We start from the raw sequence: 14607 nt of genomic DNA on the forward strand, positions 1-14607 counted from the left end.
AGATCTTTCAATTTCTTAGGTTGTGATATTTTAGGCAAAGGTGTGACGTAAGCATGCTTCCACATATCTGAAAAATATGATTTAGTTATACATTCATTTATTATACGAAGTAAAAAAGGAATCGTAAATGGACAACAAAATTGAATCATTGTAATATCAAGGTCGTCACATCCGGTATGCTTTGCTTTTTATGGATAAAATAATTCTCATTAACTCTTTCTCTGTCACAACCCTCAAACTAAAAATATTTTCTAATTAAGTCAAGTAGACTTTGGTCTGGTTGTTGAGGATTAGTGCATATCGATGAAAAAAAGTTATTTATTTTGTTAACATTAAATAGATGCGTTGGAATGCATCTTTGCTTATTTTTTGTAATATTAAGTTTTTTTAGCTCAGCCCATGTTTCCTTACAAGATAAATTACCGTTAAATTTAGTTCTTAAAAAAGCCTTTTTTTCATTGCGAAGAGTTGCTGTTGTAAAATTTCGTAATTGTTTGTAATATGCGTAGTGATCTGGGTTTTTTGAAGTTTAGAATTTTTTTAAAGCTTTGTCTCTTAATTTTTGATGATTTCTGATATTTTCCGCAATCCAGGAAGCATATTTATAGTTTCAATTTCGTTTAAATACCTTTAGGGGAGCTTGCCTATCAAAAAATTTTTAGTGTAGTACAAATTTTTCTTTATCGTCTATATTATTTACAGTGTAATAATCGCACAGGTAATCGATTTAACATTAAAGCCAGTGAAAATATCAATTATAAGAATTCTCATCTCTAATATATGGACGATACAAACTTATACCAGCACTTTTCCGACTTTGACATATGAACTTTGGTTTTGAGAAATATAAAATCCTAAACATCGAAAAAAGAAAAATAATTAATGGGGAAACAGAACTTCCCAATTGAAATTGGAGCAATAGAGATAGGTAAAACTTACAAGTATTTGGGCTTTCAGCAGGCTAGACTTTTCGACCATAAACAGAAAAAACATAAGTATCTGAACAATATACACAATGAGTAAAGTTGCCCTCAAAATCCGAACTGCATTCAGGGAATCTTATAAAGGCCATCAACACATATGATATGATCTTACTGTTCTGACTTATTTTTCCAAATTATCAAATAGAGTAATGCAGAACTAGAGGAGACCCGAAGGATAACACGCACTATGCTTACCCAGTAGGGTGGGTCGGTTCTCTAGGTTTTTTATGCCTGTAGTAAAAAAAGTTGCCAAATGGTCCATAATGAATACCAATTTTTTACTTTTTTTTAATTTTATTATTTTACCCCCCCCCGCCCCCCGACCCCTAAAAAAAATAAAAAAAAATTATATTATTAAAGACTGCTGCTTCAAACAAGTAAAAATAGCTTCAAACACACTCACAAAAAATTTTATTTAATTTTAAAAAACGTTAAACCTTCCCGCCAGGTAAATTTGTACGGAACGGCCCCTCCCTTCAAAAATTTTGTGATGAGGCTAATACTAAACTCTTTGATATTTCAAAGTGCAAATGTACCGATTTTAACTTGTGTATTTGTGAGAAGTCATACAAAGTTCCAAAAATGGAACAAGCTTTCCTAAACGACCAGAGAACTACACGATTAATGTCTATAGAGGCAAGTAGATGCCAAAACAAGTAAAATTTTGCAGCAAAAACAAAAAAGAAAAAGCAGGGTCCTCTCGCGTAATATTCCGAAGGACAAAAGTCAACAAAACATTTCGCGTAATGTACCAGAAAAAAAAATTGAACAAGGCAATCTATCAGAAATATTAGTGCAAAGCAAACCAGACTGTAATCCAGACTTCGAACCAGAGCCGTCAACTTCTACGGGCATAACCCTCGACTTTCCTGCATTAGCAAAAGCAATAGACCGAGCTGGATTATCAAGTAGAAAAGGAGCAATGATCGCCAGTGCAGTTCTGGAAGATGTTGGATTGATATCCAAAACTGATCAATCTTATGTAATAGACAAGTCCAAATTAGATCGACAAAGAAAAGGGCAACGACTTGATTTACAAAAAAATGAATAAAGATGGTACTAGTCTTCAAGCTCTCTATTTTGATGGACGCAAAGATAGAACTCTTCACATTAAAAAACAGGGTGAATCGTCATCTAGGAAAATCATTGTCGAAGAGCATATAGTGTTATTAAAGGAATCAGGTAGCGACTATATAGGACACGTAACACCTGAAAACGGTACTGCAAAGACCATAGCTTCAACGATTCTAAAATATTTAACCGAAAATGAAGTATTAGTTAGCGAGTTAGTTGCGGTTGGCTGCGATGGTACTGTCATTAACACTGGGCCTCACGGTGGTGTAATACATTTGTTTTCTAATTACATCTTAAACGACCTTTGCAATGGCTAATATGTCAACTACATGCAAACAAGTTGCCATTGCGACATTTGGTTCGACATATGGATGGAAATACCACAGGACCATTATCATTCTCGGGTTCTATCGGCAAACTTATTGAAACATGTGAGCGATTACCTGTTGTGTGCTACGAAACAATCAAAGTTAATTTGCCTGAGGTAAATTTAAAAGAATTAAGTAGCGATCAAAAATATTTATACGAGATTTTCACTGCCATATCTACTGGAAACTGTCCACCTAATTTAGCGAATAAATCTCCTGGCAAGTTATCTCACGCAAGATGGCTAACAACAGCAAATCGTATCTTGCGGGCTTACATTGCGGTAAGAAATCCCCCGCCTAAATTAAAAGTGTTGACAGAATATATTCTGCGAGTATATGTGAAGATTTGGTTTCGAGTAAAAACTGTACCATTGTGCAAATTTTTTGGAGCTCTTCACCTTTGGCAGCTAATTCAATATTCAAGATATTTAAGTGAAGAACTTAAAGCTGTAGTTGATCCTGTAATTCAACGAAATGGCTTTTATGGCCATCCTGAAAATATTATACTAACGATGATCTTTGACTCACGTCGTCATATAAGAGAATTAGGGTACAGAAAAATACTAAGTTGCAGGTCGAATGAGAAAAAAAATCCTGTAAATTTGAATAGCACGATAAGAAAATTTGAAATTCCCAAGTTCAATTTTGAAGCGGAATCATAAATTGATTTAATAAATTGGCAAGAGTGCAAAGTAACAGAGCCACCAATGACGAGCAATTTGTCTGATGAAGAAATTGAAGAATTTATTAAAACTAGCAGCTATCCAGAGGGAGATTTATGGAAGTTACCCTGCCATACGCAGGCTGTTGAAAGATGTGTCAAATTAGTGACAGAGGCATCGTCGGCCGTATGTGGGTTTACTAACAGAGATGGTTGGATACGTACAACGATAGCATCTAGAAGCCAGATGCCAAAGTTTAATACCAAATCAGACTATGAAGTAGGAAATTAGAAATTGCTCATATGGTTGGGTGGATGGGTGGGCAGGGATGGAACTCGATGGAACCCCGTGGTGAGTTCTGGGTTATTTTGTATCTGTTTATATACAAAATATCTGGGTTATTTTGTATCTGTTTATATACAAAATAGGCGAAGAGCTGCTTGTAAGTGGAAAAGTTGAAAAATGCTTGATTTTTTTTAGGTTTAAGAGCTGGCGGGGGGCCTAAATATGTCTACAATTTAATAATTTTTTTTGCGTAATTAAAGGACTATATATTACATTATTTTATAGCACAGGCAAATTATTTTCTTTTTATATTTTTTTTGGTATTTTTGGGGGGGTAGCGGGGGGTGCAAACGCTGATGATTTTTTTTTTAATTTGCACGAGATTATTTTACCCAATAAAAAGTTTTTAAACCGCAGGTCTGTCAAAATTAAAGAAAAAGTATAAAAACGACCCACCCTATTACCCAGTCCACCAATCATCATCCAACATCTTCAACTCTTAGAATTACATTGCCAAGGGGAGAAGATGGACGTAGATTGATCTGCGTGCAAACCATATGACTAAATTAAGAGAATTCTTTGTCGGAAAGGTGCAATCGTATGAACTTTACTCCGTTATTCTAATGTCTGATCGAAATTACTCGCCTTTAAACCTGGTAAGTGATGCCGTGAATTTATCATTCCTCTCTGATGCGCAGAAACAAGAACAATGGTCCAAAAAAAAGTTCATGAAAGACTTTGTAACGAACGCAACCCACCACATGTAGATAACTTTTTTTCTGAAACTGCGGATTGCACGCTAGCTATTCAGGTCCAAGTCATTAGTACAAATAATTACAAACAAGTCATAATGAAGGATACAAACAGACAAATGTAGGAAATGCCATCAGAAGTCAGAAACTATTCAGCACATAACATCTGGTTGTTCGTACTTGGCTAACTCTGACTAAATTTATAGACACAACCATATCTGCAATATTGTATTTTCACATGTTATTGATTTTTAAATTTAATCAGTCTTTAGTTTTATAGAAAAATGCAATTGAATGTATGACACGCCGATTTGCCATATTAAGCCAGCCTACTTATGGCAGTTAATATGAAATTCGCTCTCTGCGTTTTATACCAAATATTAATCTGAGGCAAGAGATTTGCGCCTTCTGTACCCAGACAATATCTATGGGGTCCAAAAGGGGATCATACAAATGAAAAACTAAAGCAATAGTGCCAAGACAAAAATTACAAATAGCATCTTTGTGAATAAATGAGCTGTTGCATCTAATAGGCTTTCTTTAAACATAAAAAATCTTCTCTTTGATTTTTAATTTCGAATCCATTTTTACTCCTAAATTTGTTGACTCCCGAAATGGTATTTTGCTAATGCCGATTTAAAGTTTTTTGTCAGAACAGGCCAAACAGTGTCTAGAGCTTTTAAGATAGAGCCTGTTAGAAAGGGATGCGTACTCTCGACCTTGTATAGCGAATACATCTTAAGAAAAATCCTTGACGACTGGGAAGATGGACCCAGTCATCAAGGATTTTTATATCAAGGACGAAGAAATATTACTAACCTGAGGTATGCGAACTACACATTGATTATTGCAGTAGACAAAGAACAACTGAGAAATATAATTAATAAATTAGAGAACCGTAGTGGAGTATATGGTTTAAAAATCAACAAAACAAAAACCAAAGTAATGATCATCGATCGATCCAATGACAAATCCATTATCAAACACGTAGAGAGATATGATGTGGACAAGTTTGTCCTGAAAATACCTGGCATAACTGATAGCCAAAGATGAAGGTTCAGAGGAAATAAAGAGAAGATTGTCAATGGCTAGATCAGCAACAATTAAATTCATAGAAATATAGAAAGATCAAACCGTTACAAGAACAGTGAAAGTAATTCTGGCCAATTCTACTCTTGAAACATGGACACTAAACAAAACAGATCGAAAAAGAATCGATGCCTTCGAATTATGTGTGTCTATAGATGAATCATAAAACATGGTTCGGCATTTCTTCTCGCCGTTCTATCTCCTGGAACCTTTCAATAGGTTCTAGAGCTTTGATGTGACAATGTCTACATTTTTGGAAGCAAAAAGATGTCTCAAAACCTGACACGATATTTAGAATTGTTTTAGCACAAGGAATCGGTCTATTTTTAAAATTTACTGATAATAAATCCCTGCATTATACTGCCGAATTGTCTTAATAAATGTGTAGTCTTCTATTCGCCAACCTGTATAGTCCCCCTTAAATAGATTTTTATTGCGAAAAAATTAGTAACCGAATGAGCCTGTTAGCGTTAAGTTAAAATATATTATAAATTAGTTTGTATGTTCTATGTTATTGGAATTAGGCACAACAGTGCCGCTTTATCTTAAGGTGTATTATATAAACACAGACAAGTGGAAATTCGATAGGGTCTTGCGTCAGCGAGATTCGAGATCGTTGACAAAAAGACAGAATCACCACGAGCCTTGGTGTAAACGGTCACATTTGATATTCCTCATTTTCAGTGACAAATACAGTGTTTTCAATTTTTATTAGACTTTCATTTTAAGTCTAATATTCTAAAAGAGCCCAATTGGAATAGTTCAGGGCTGAATTTTGCGACAAAATCGCGAAATATATATTTTTGCAAAAAACGCGCTGGACCAATTTTGTAGAGAATTAAAAACCGCACAAACCTTCAGTGGTATTTTATCGTATGTTATCTTGTTTAAACAATATACCCTTTGAAAGTTATAAAAAATTACCAAATTACTCTTTATTCTTGATTTTCACAAAAATGATGATGTATATATATCGTAATTACTTAAAATATGTAGCTTTTTTATAGTCCTTCAAATTCCGCGATTTTTAAGTGTACTGACTGTAATATCATGGATGAATTAATGTCAATTATTGTCGTAGCAAATTTGACAAATTTTGTGAAAGTTGTATGCTAATTGGTATGTGAAAATAAACAGGTATTTCCTTTCCTTAATTTAACTGGTTACATATTATTTAAAGCAGTTGGAAACTTCAAACCTTGTTAAAACCCAGAAACCCCCCATTCAGTTGTAGTTAAAAAGTTTTAAAATTTTATAAAGGTAGATAGATATTCTTATACAGAAGATCTTAAATTAGTCTAGCTAGATCTTTTGACTTTTAGGAATGAAATATTATACGTTGCTTGTTAATAATATTTTGTTATTATCCTGTAGACATAAAGTATTGTGCGAGAGTTTATATTATGTCTATTACTTCTCATAAAAGCTAAATATTTTAGGTGTAATTTAACATTTGTAATAAGGAACTAATGTGTTTGTTCCTTGTAAGCCATTGTTATAATAATAAATAAATAAATATACGTTTATTTGCCAATATAAAAATATCTAGAATTTACATCAACATAGAAGGGCAATAAAACGGGTACTCACATAAGCTGCACTAATTTGCCACTTGTTTGTGAAATTCTTGACAAATCACATTTCTGTAGCAAAAGTCACATTAGGGAATAGGACACTTTTCAATATTGTAGTCACATTTGAAAGTTTTTTCTCAAGTCCTTGACATCCTTTTAACTCTTTACTAGTAATACTAATACAATAAATAAGCTTAAAAATGTATTTAAAGGTTTATAACTTTAAGATCTCCAATGGAGATAATACATAAAATACATTTTAAGAGTTATTCACCAAATTATGGAATATTGATCTTTTTGTTTTTTGTATCCAAATTTTAAGATCATTTTTAAACTTATGTTTCATATTATCTTCTAGGGTTTTAGGTAGTATATTCAAGAGTTTTGGTGGTATAATATATTTAAAATGTCTTTGACCATTATATAAAAAACATGTTTTATTAGTCTTAATTTTTTTTTATACTCATTAAAACTTGATTTCCGTTTATATGAATGATTTATATTTATTCCCAATTATATTTATTTAGACGTAAAAAATAATATTCTGTAAGCCCACATTTACCATACTATGCTCAATAAAAAATATACGCACACAGGATGTATATTGGAAAGAGGTCTTATGTATGTACGTCCATGGTACGTTAACTTTTTATGCAATTTTAAATCCATTTTTACACAGGCGTTTGTAAATCCAATAACACGAATAAACAATTTTTAAGTTTAAACTTAAAATTAAATTTCCTTGAAAACATAAAAATATGATCAATCTTTTTCACTTATAAATGTTTGGTAATCTATAGCTCGAAAATGAAATGTCACTAAAAACTATTAGGTAGTTCAAATTCCTTATCTACATTTCAAAAATTAAGTATCTACTAAAAAAAAGTTAAAATCGGTTAGCGTAATAATAAATGCGCATTTAAAATATTTTTTGTCCAATTGATGGTATGCACATATAACAGAAAAAAGCAAGAGCAGTTTTATTTTGAACATCCGGTGTAACGAAGTTTTTTTATCAACTTTATTTTCTCCTAAAAGTAGATATGTATTACTAGATATAAAGATGAATATCTTTGTCGTCAACAAAACACAGGTCAAAATGGCTGTCTTAATGAAGAGGTAAAATATGTTTTTCAACTAAATCTGAGCTTACAATCATCCAGATTGATGGATATTATGTTTCAAAGAAGAACTCAATAAATGATTTCATTTAAAAATATCCTATTGTTTAAAACACCGCAAAAATCCACTGTTAATTTTCCAAACAAACCTCATAATAACATCAGTATATTGACATTAAATAAATAAATTCACTCTACTAAATATCCATAAATAAACTAAATATGTTGGCATATATTATCTAAACAGGTCATAGACTTACACGTTCCAATAATGTAGCCATAGCACCTCGTCCTCTAGATTACGTTAAAAAAGAAAAAACCTACACTGTGCGCACTTGCACTAACTACACTGCGAATGTTCGATCACTTACTAATTTCTTAATAAAAAGTATAGATAATAAAATGTATGGCCGCTCTTATCTCGAGTTATTAACACAAAACACTCGAAATTTGAAGAGCATATTATATTATGATTATTTTTTTTTGGGATGTTTTTAAATGAGATAATTTGGGATCAATATGACTGGTACGTAAAGCTTAAATTATAGATTATTTATTTCTAAATAGATTATTTTCGTTTTGATAAATGGTTTTAATAGCGTGAGTGTGCTTTTTTTCTAATTCGAATATATGACTAATAACACGGTACCTAGATTAGTGGGTTAATGGTACTCTATTATTTTTATGATATGTGGTTAAGATTGAGCACTGATAACTAAGTAGTAATAATAAAAATAAATTTAATCTCAGATGCATTTTATCTTATAATTTTGGACCTCGATTAAATAAGAATAAACAGTGTTCGACTAAATTTGAGCAACAATTATATTATACAATTATATGGCAAAGTGTCATAATTCATCTTAAAGACTTTGAGAATTAACCTTTTTTTATTATTAGTTTTGCCAGAATTTTGATTTCTAGTATACAGTTACCCCTAAAAGTATTTGGACAAAATTTATTTTTAACAATAATCTAACTTTACAATATAATGAATAAGATATGCAACCTGATCATAATCTTGAATATTTCTTAAAGACTACTGAACAATCCTATACTATTATTTATTAAATAAAAACAAAAAACTAATAACATTAATTTTTAGAACGAATTTTATATCTTAAAATTATTTGGACAAATAGAAAATTAAATATTTACAATACAATAAATACCACACAATTATAAATTAATACTTAGTAGGAAAACTCTTCGATTCTATGACACATCTAAGTCTTTTAGGCATGAACTGAACAAGTTTACTATAGTGATATCTACAGAGATTTTATTCCATTCATTTAAAATTTGGTTAATCAGATCTTGCCTATTTTTTATATTATGTACAGGGTCTTTCCACATATATTGATCCTCCCCTCCCTACAGGGGTAATGCGAAAAGTTAAAAAAAAATTAATACAAAACTTTTGGGGTTTTACTTTAAATTTTTGAATCCGATGTCAAATTTTTTTTTCCGTTTAGAAACGTCAAATTTTGACAGATGATCAGTTTTTTCTTATGGAACACCCTGTATATGACTTCATAGTTAAAAAGAGCCGAATTTTCTGATTTCAAATATACAGGGTTACTGGTAATTCGATACATTCCTTTGGAGATGTGATAGGGGAGGGGGTAAGAAGTAAATTGAACCCTAATATGTATTATGCAAAAGTTGATAGTTTTCGACATATTTATTTTTTCTGTTTTTCTTCAAAATGTAGACCTTAGTGGTTTAAAAGGCAGTTTCCAGAAAATCCGCTGTATATTTTTTTAACTTTTTAGGCAAAATACATGCTCAACACAATAGTGTTACGTTTGTAATGGCAAAAGTTTCGCAAATAGTTGTAACCATAGGTAAATTCTCGATGCAAAGTGTAATTTTTTTTTCCTAAATAAAATACTACACTTTCTAGTGGATATTTTTTGAAAAAAAATTATGCTACATTCTTCAAAATTTCCTTAAAACTTCCTTATTATCTAAGCTAACTCATAGGCTATAAATGCTACCAAAAATTTTAACAGAATTTTGTATTTTTATTATTAATAGTAAGAACGCACTTGAAAAATGCCAAGTGGTATTTACTTCTATGGTATTTAAGTACTATAGCAACAATTTGTTTTTTTTAATTTTATTGTTAAAAATTTGATGTGTAGATAGTCTGACAGCAATAATTGTTGTGGAAAGTAGTTAAATTACGAGTTTCGAGTTTATTTTTCTCGTGTTTTCAAAGAAGGTATTCTATTGGTTTCTGCGCTATGGCCACGTTTACTAACGCTGAATATGCAGATATTATGTTTGTTTATGGGTTTTGCAATGGCAATGCCGCGGAATCTCGCCGAGAATACCAACGTCGCTTTCCGAACCGCCGCATTCCAAATGTCCGTGTTTTCACTTCGACCTACCGAACTATCGCTGAATAGACGTAATAACGCAAATGCCGCCAGTGAGGAATATCGTCGAACCTTTCCTTTACGTGCCATTCCGGCGAAAAATACGTTTAAAAATATAGAACGAGCATTTTGCATCAGGAAAACTTTACGAAGAAAACGTCGGACAGTTCTTGTCGATCCAGAAGAATTACATATTTTGCTATATTTCGAAGGTAGGTAAGTTTTTACTAATTTTTGAATACATTTAGATCTACGCTATTATGTTCGGGCCTTTGTCTTCCTCAAATTGCCCATCAAAAATTTTGAATTTCTTTTAAGAACACCCAAATCATTCCATAGAAGATGCCAGAATTTACTTTGATCGATCGGCCAAAAAAATGTATTCAACTTTAAAAAAGTGTAAATATTTGTCTTATCGAATATTACCTGTTCAAACTTTAAGTGTAGAGCAAAGAAATAAACGGGTGGAATTTTGTCAAGAGATGCTAGTGCTAAAAGAAGAAGATAATAACTTTTTAAAAAAAATTTTGTGTACCGACGAGTGCACCTTTACAACCGCGGGCATTTTCAATCGAAAAAGTGTTCGCTTTTGGTCAAGAACAAACCCCCGAATAACAAGGGAAATTAAGTTTCAAGGGCGGCAATCTCTACATGTATGGTGTGGAATTTTAAATGACCAGGTCATAGGACCTATTTTTTATAACGGCAACTTGACGGGAGAGAGATACCTAGAGATGCTTACTTATCAAATTGAAGCTAAACTTGAAGATCTACCCATAAGGCAATACGAGCAAATAGTTCGGCATCAAGATGGTGCCCCACCGCATAATGTGTTACCTGTTTTGAGATTTTTAAATGAAAGATATAACCTGTGGATTGGACGAACTGGGCCATTCGTTGGCCACCAAACAGTCCAGACCTAACACCTCTTGATTCATTTCTGTGGGGTTACCTGCAAAATAAAGTTTACGAACAGAGAACTGAAAATGTCGAGGAGCTCCGCAGAAAAATTATTACCGCGATAGATGATATCAATCAAAATCATAGACAATTTATAAGGAATACAATACACAAAATTGAGAAGGATTATTTAAACTGTTTTGATAATGGTGGTGGTCATATAGAGCAGTTATAGTTATAATTACGTCTAAATGAAAGTTTAACAAAAAGATGCTAAATATCACCTTAGTAATAATAAATCTTCTGTTTTTATTGTTTCTACTCAATTCATTTATCTTAAAAAAAAACGCCAAACAATGACAATGCAGCGATTACCAAGATCTTCAATATATTATTTTTTTAAAGTTTGGAGCCGGATATTTCCGAAACGGTTTAATAAAACATAGTTAAACTATATATATTTGAAATCAGAAAATTCGGCTCTTTTTAACTATGAAGTCATATACAGGGTGTTCCATAAGAAAAAACTGATCATCTGTCAAAATTTGACGTTTCTAAACGAAAAAACAAAATTTGACATTGGATTCAAAAATTTAAAGTAAAACCCCAAAAGTTTTGTATTAAATATTTTTTTAAACTTTTCACATTACCCCTGTAGGGATCAATATATGAGGAAAGACCCTGTACTTGAACCTTAGATATCAATGCCTGCCATAAATTCTCAATAGGTTTAATGTCCGGTGATTGAGGGGGAAAATCCAAAACTTTAGGTACATTATAGACTAGCCACAATCTAACTATTTCCGACTTATGTTTTGGGTCGTTGTCTTAAAGAAAAGCATAATTATTTTCTAAACCTTCAAAGCACTTTGGCATAAATTGGCTTTTAAAATATCCAAATACTTGTGTTCTACTACTTGTGTCCATAATTCCATCAATTGGGCAGATACTTCCTACTCTACTAGCTGCAAAACATCCCCAAAACATCACGGAACCGCCTCCATGTTTCACGGTGGGACAAATTTTTTTTGAGATTGCAAGGAGTTACCAGATTTACGCCACACTATTTTTCTGCCATCTGATGAAAAAAAGGTTTATTTTCGTTTCATCCGAAAAACCACGCGATTCCAAAACTCAAGAGGCTCATGTATGTATTTTTTTGCGAAAGCTACACGTTTCTGTCTGTTGATTTTACTAACATTTGGCTTCTTCCTCGCTATTCTGCCATGAAAATTGTTTTTTCTTATAACTCTCCTAACTGTCTCAGATCCAACTTCTTTTCCTAAACTTCTCTGCAGTTCCGAAACAATTTTCGAGGCACTAATAAAGGGGTCTTTTTTATCTCTCTCATTATAAAGTGTTTATCACGAAGAGTCAGCTTCTTTGGACGACCAGATCGATGTTTATTTCCCACTAAATTTTTATTTTTACATTTTTTCACAATATATCCAATGGTAGAGCATCATTTATTTACAGTTTCGGCTATTTTCCGATAAGTTTGGCCCTTTTTTCAAATTAATTATAATTTTACGCTCAGCAATAGTAGTTTCTCTCGATTTCATTTTTGTGTGTGCGCACGTTATTGCTTATTTTTCTATACTACTCGATATGTTGCCTTAAATGTAAACAAAGATGCATACTGATTTTTTCTTACATTTCACCTTTTTATTAAAAGAATTTATATGTACAGGGTGTCTCATTTTAGGTACTTTTGCGGGGTATCTCCGTTATTTTTATTACAAGTTGTGTTATTAAAGCAAACAATTACATGTTTTTTTACATTTATCAACATTTAACATTTTAAAATTATATGTTGAAAGTAAAAGTACAAAATCAGTGTGTGTATTAATTAAGGAACCATATTAACATTAAGTTAGTTTTGGGTTGGACTGGAAACCAAATTTTAATAATATCCGACAACATTCTATGAAACCTTGAGCCCAACAGCCCCATTACAGATTAAAAAAAGAACTAACCACTTAGGTACCTACCAGACAAGAAATGTTTGCTGCATACTCGACCATAGGCTAACAAACTTTCTGATAAGTAATTTCTTTTAATTGCATTTATCCATTGAATGCATGCTTGAAACTTTTTCTTTGGGAATCTTATAAAACTTAGTTAGGCCTCTGTAACCTGTGTTACCACAATTCACAACAAGTCGTTAGCATTTTCTTTGCCAAAATAAAACAGTCGTATGAAATACTGTCTAAAGCAAAACCAAAATGAACTCTGCGCGAACTTACGCTGTCAACTGTTGAAAATGACTAGATATTTCTAATAAAAAAGCAAATGCGCACACAAAATAGAAATTTTCCTTTTAAACTGCAATGTAAACAAAGCAGAACAAAAACAATGTGTGCCTACAGACGGCCATATTGAATTTATTTTGACAGAATGCTGGTTTACTTACCCAATATTATTGATCTAACCTCAAAATCAACGTGTAGATAAACCATTTGTTTACCGTGATACATACTCAGACTAACAATATCAAAATATTTTTTAACGAAAAATTGTCTGCTTTATTAATTATAAAAAATCGTGTAAAATTATATTGTATTAAATAAAATATTTTATATTGTATTAATAAATTACCTTTACAGTAAAGGGTTACCGGCATGAAATATTATGAAATGTATTATGAAATGTAAGGCGTGTAACCATTTCTACTAACATATACAGTTACTCCCAAAAGTATTTGGACAACAAGTATTTTCAATAATATTTTTACATTATAATTATAATAAATAAAATCTGCAACCTAATAATAGTTATGAATATTCCTTAATGACTATCGAATATAATTACGATATATTTAGTTTAAAAAAGATGTACAGATGTGTCCCATTTTGGGTAGTTTTGCGGGGTATCTCCGTTATTTTTTACGTTAGCGTGATGCGGTTTTCGCGACAGTGTGCTACTTTTTCGTGAAAATAACGATGCCGTTAACAAAAATTCCAAAGCCCTCTTAGTTTTTAAGATATAGGCCATTTTTGAAAATTCGACATTTTGGGACCCCCCTTGTATTTCGGTTATTCTTTAACTTATCGAATATGTAAAAAAACAGTTTTATAGATTTTTTTCCGTAGAATGCAGTGGCGTAGATTATTTTTTTTATAATATTTACTGTTTTTGAGTTATAAGCTAAACTTATGTTTTTAACGGAACACCCTGTATATATATGCACTAATAAATTTGTCTTCTTTTTACCTTTTCAAAAATATATAATGGTATGCACTTTTTTTTAAGAAACATACAAATAAATGACAATTTTCTAAAATTAAGGACATAAATTTATTAGTAGGCCAGGACTCTTGTTGATAACAAAACAAAAATCAACTAAATGTCAAATATTTATATTTTACGGTTTCTTAAGTCAAATATTTGTATTGTAAGTATTCGTTTTTTTTGC

General features: G+C 31.8%; 1 protein-coding gene across 2 annotated transcripts in view; it reads right to left on the bottom strand.

Annotated features, from left to right (window-relative positions):
* Window positions 1–14607, bottom strand: part of LOC126736893 (UTP--glucose-1-phosphate uridylyltransferase) — a 75278-nt gene that overhangs the window by 34320 nt on the left and 26351 nt on the right. The window contains exon 1 of one of the 2 annotated variants that reach the window (XM_050441515.1): window positions 8169–8329. The exons of the other annotated variant lie outside the window; for it this stretch is intronic. Coding sequence (XP_050297472.1) covers window positions 8169–8189 — 21 coding nt within the window. The 5' untranslated portion in view covers window positions 8190–8329. Of the gene's footprint in view, window positions 1–8168; window positions 8330–14607 lie in introns of those variants that run through there. 2 annotated transcript variants of the gene reach the window in all.

This window comes from Anthonomus grandis, chromosome 5 (genome assembly GCF_022605725.1).
Source record: "Anthonomus grandis grandis chromosome 5, icAntGran1.3, whole genome shotgun sequence".
In the NCBI taxonomy this organism is placed as follows: Eukaryota; Metazoa; Arthropoda; class Insecta; order Coleoptera; family Curculionidae; genus Anthonomus; species Anthonomus grandis.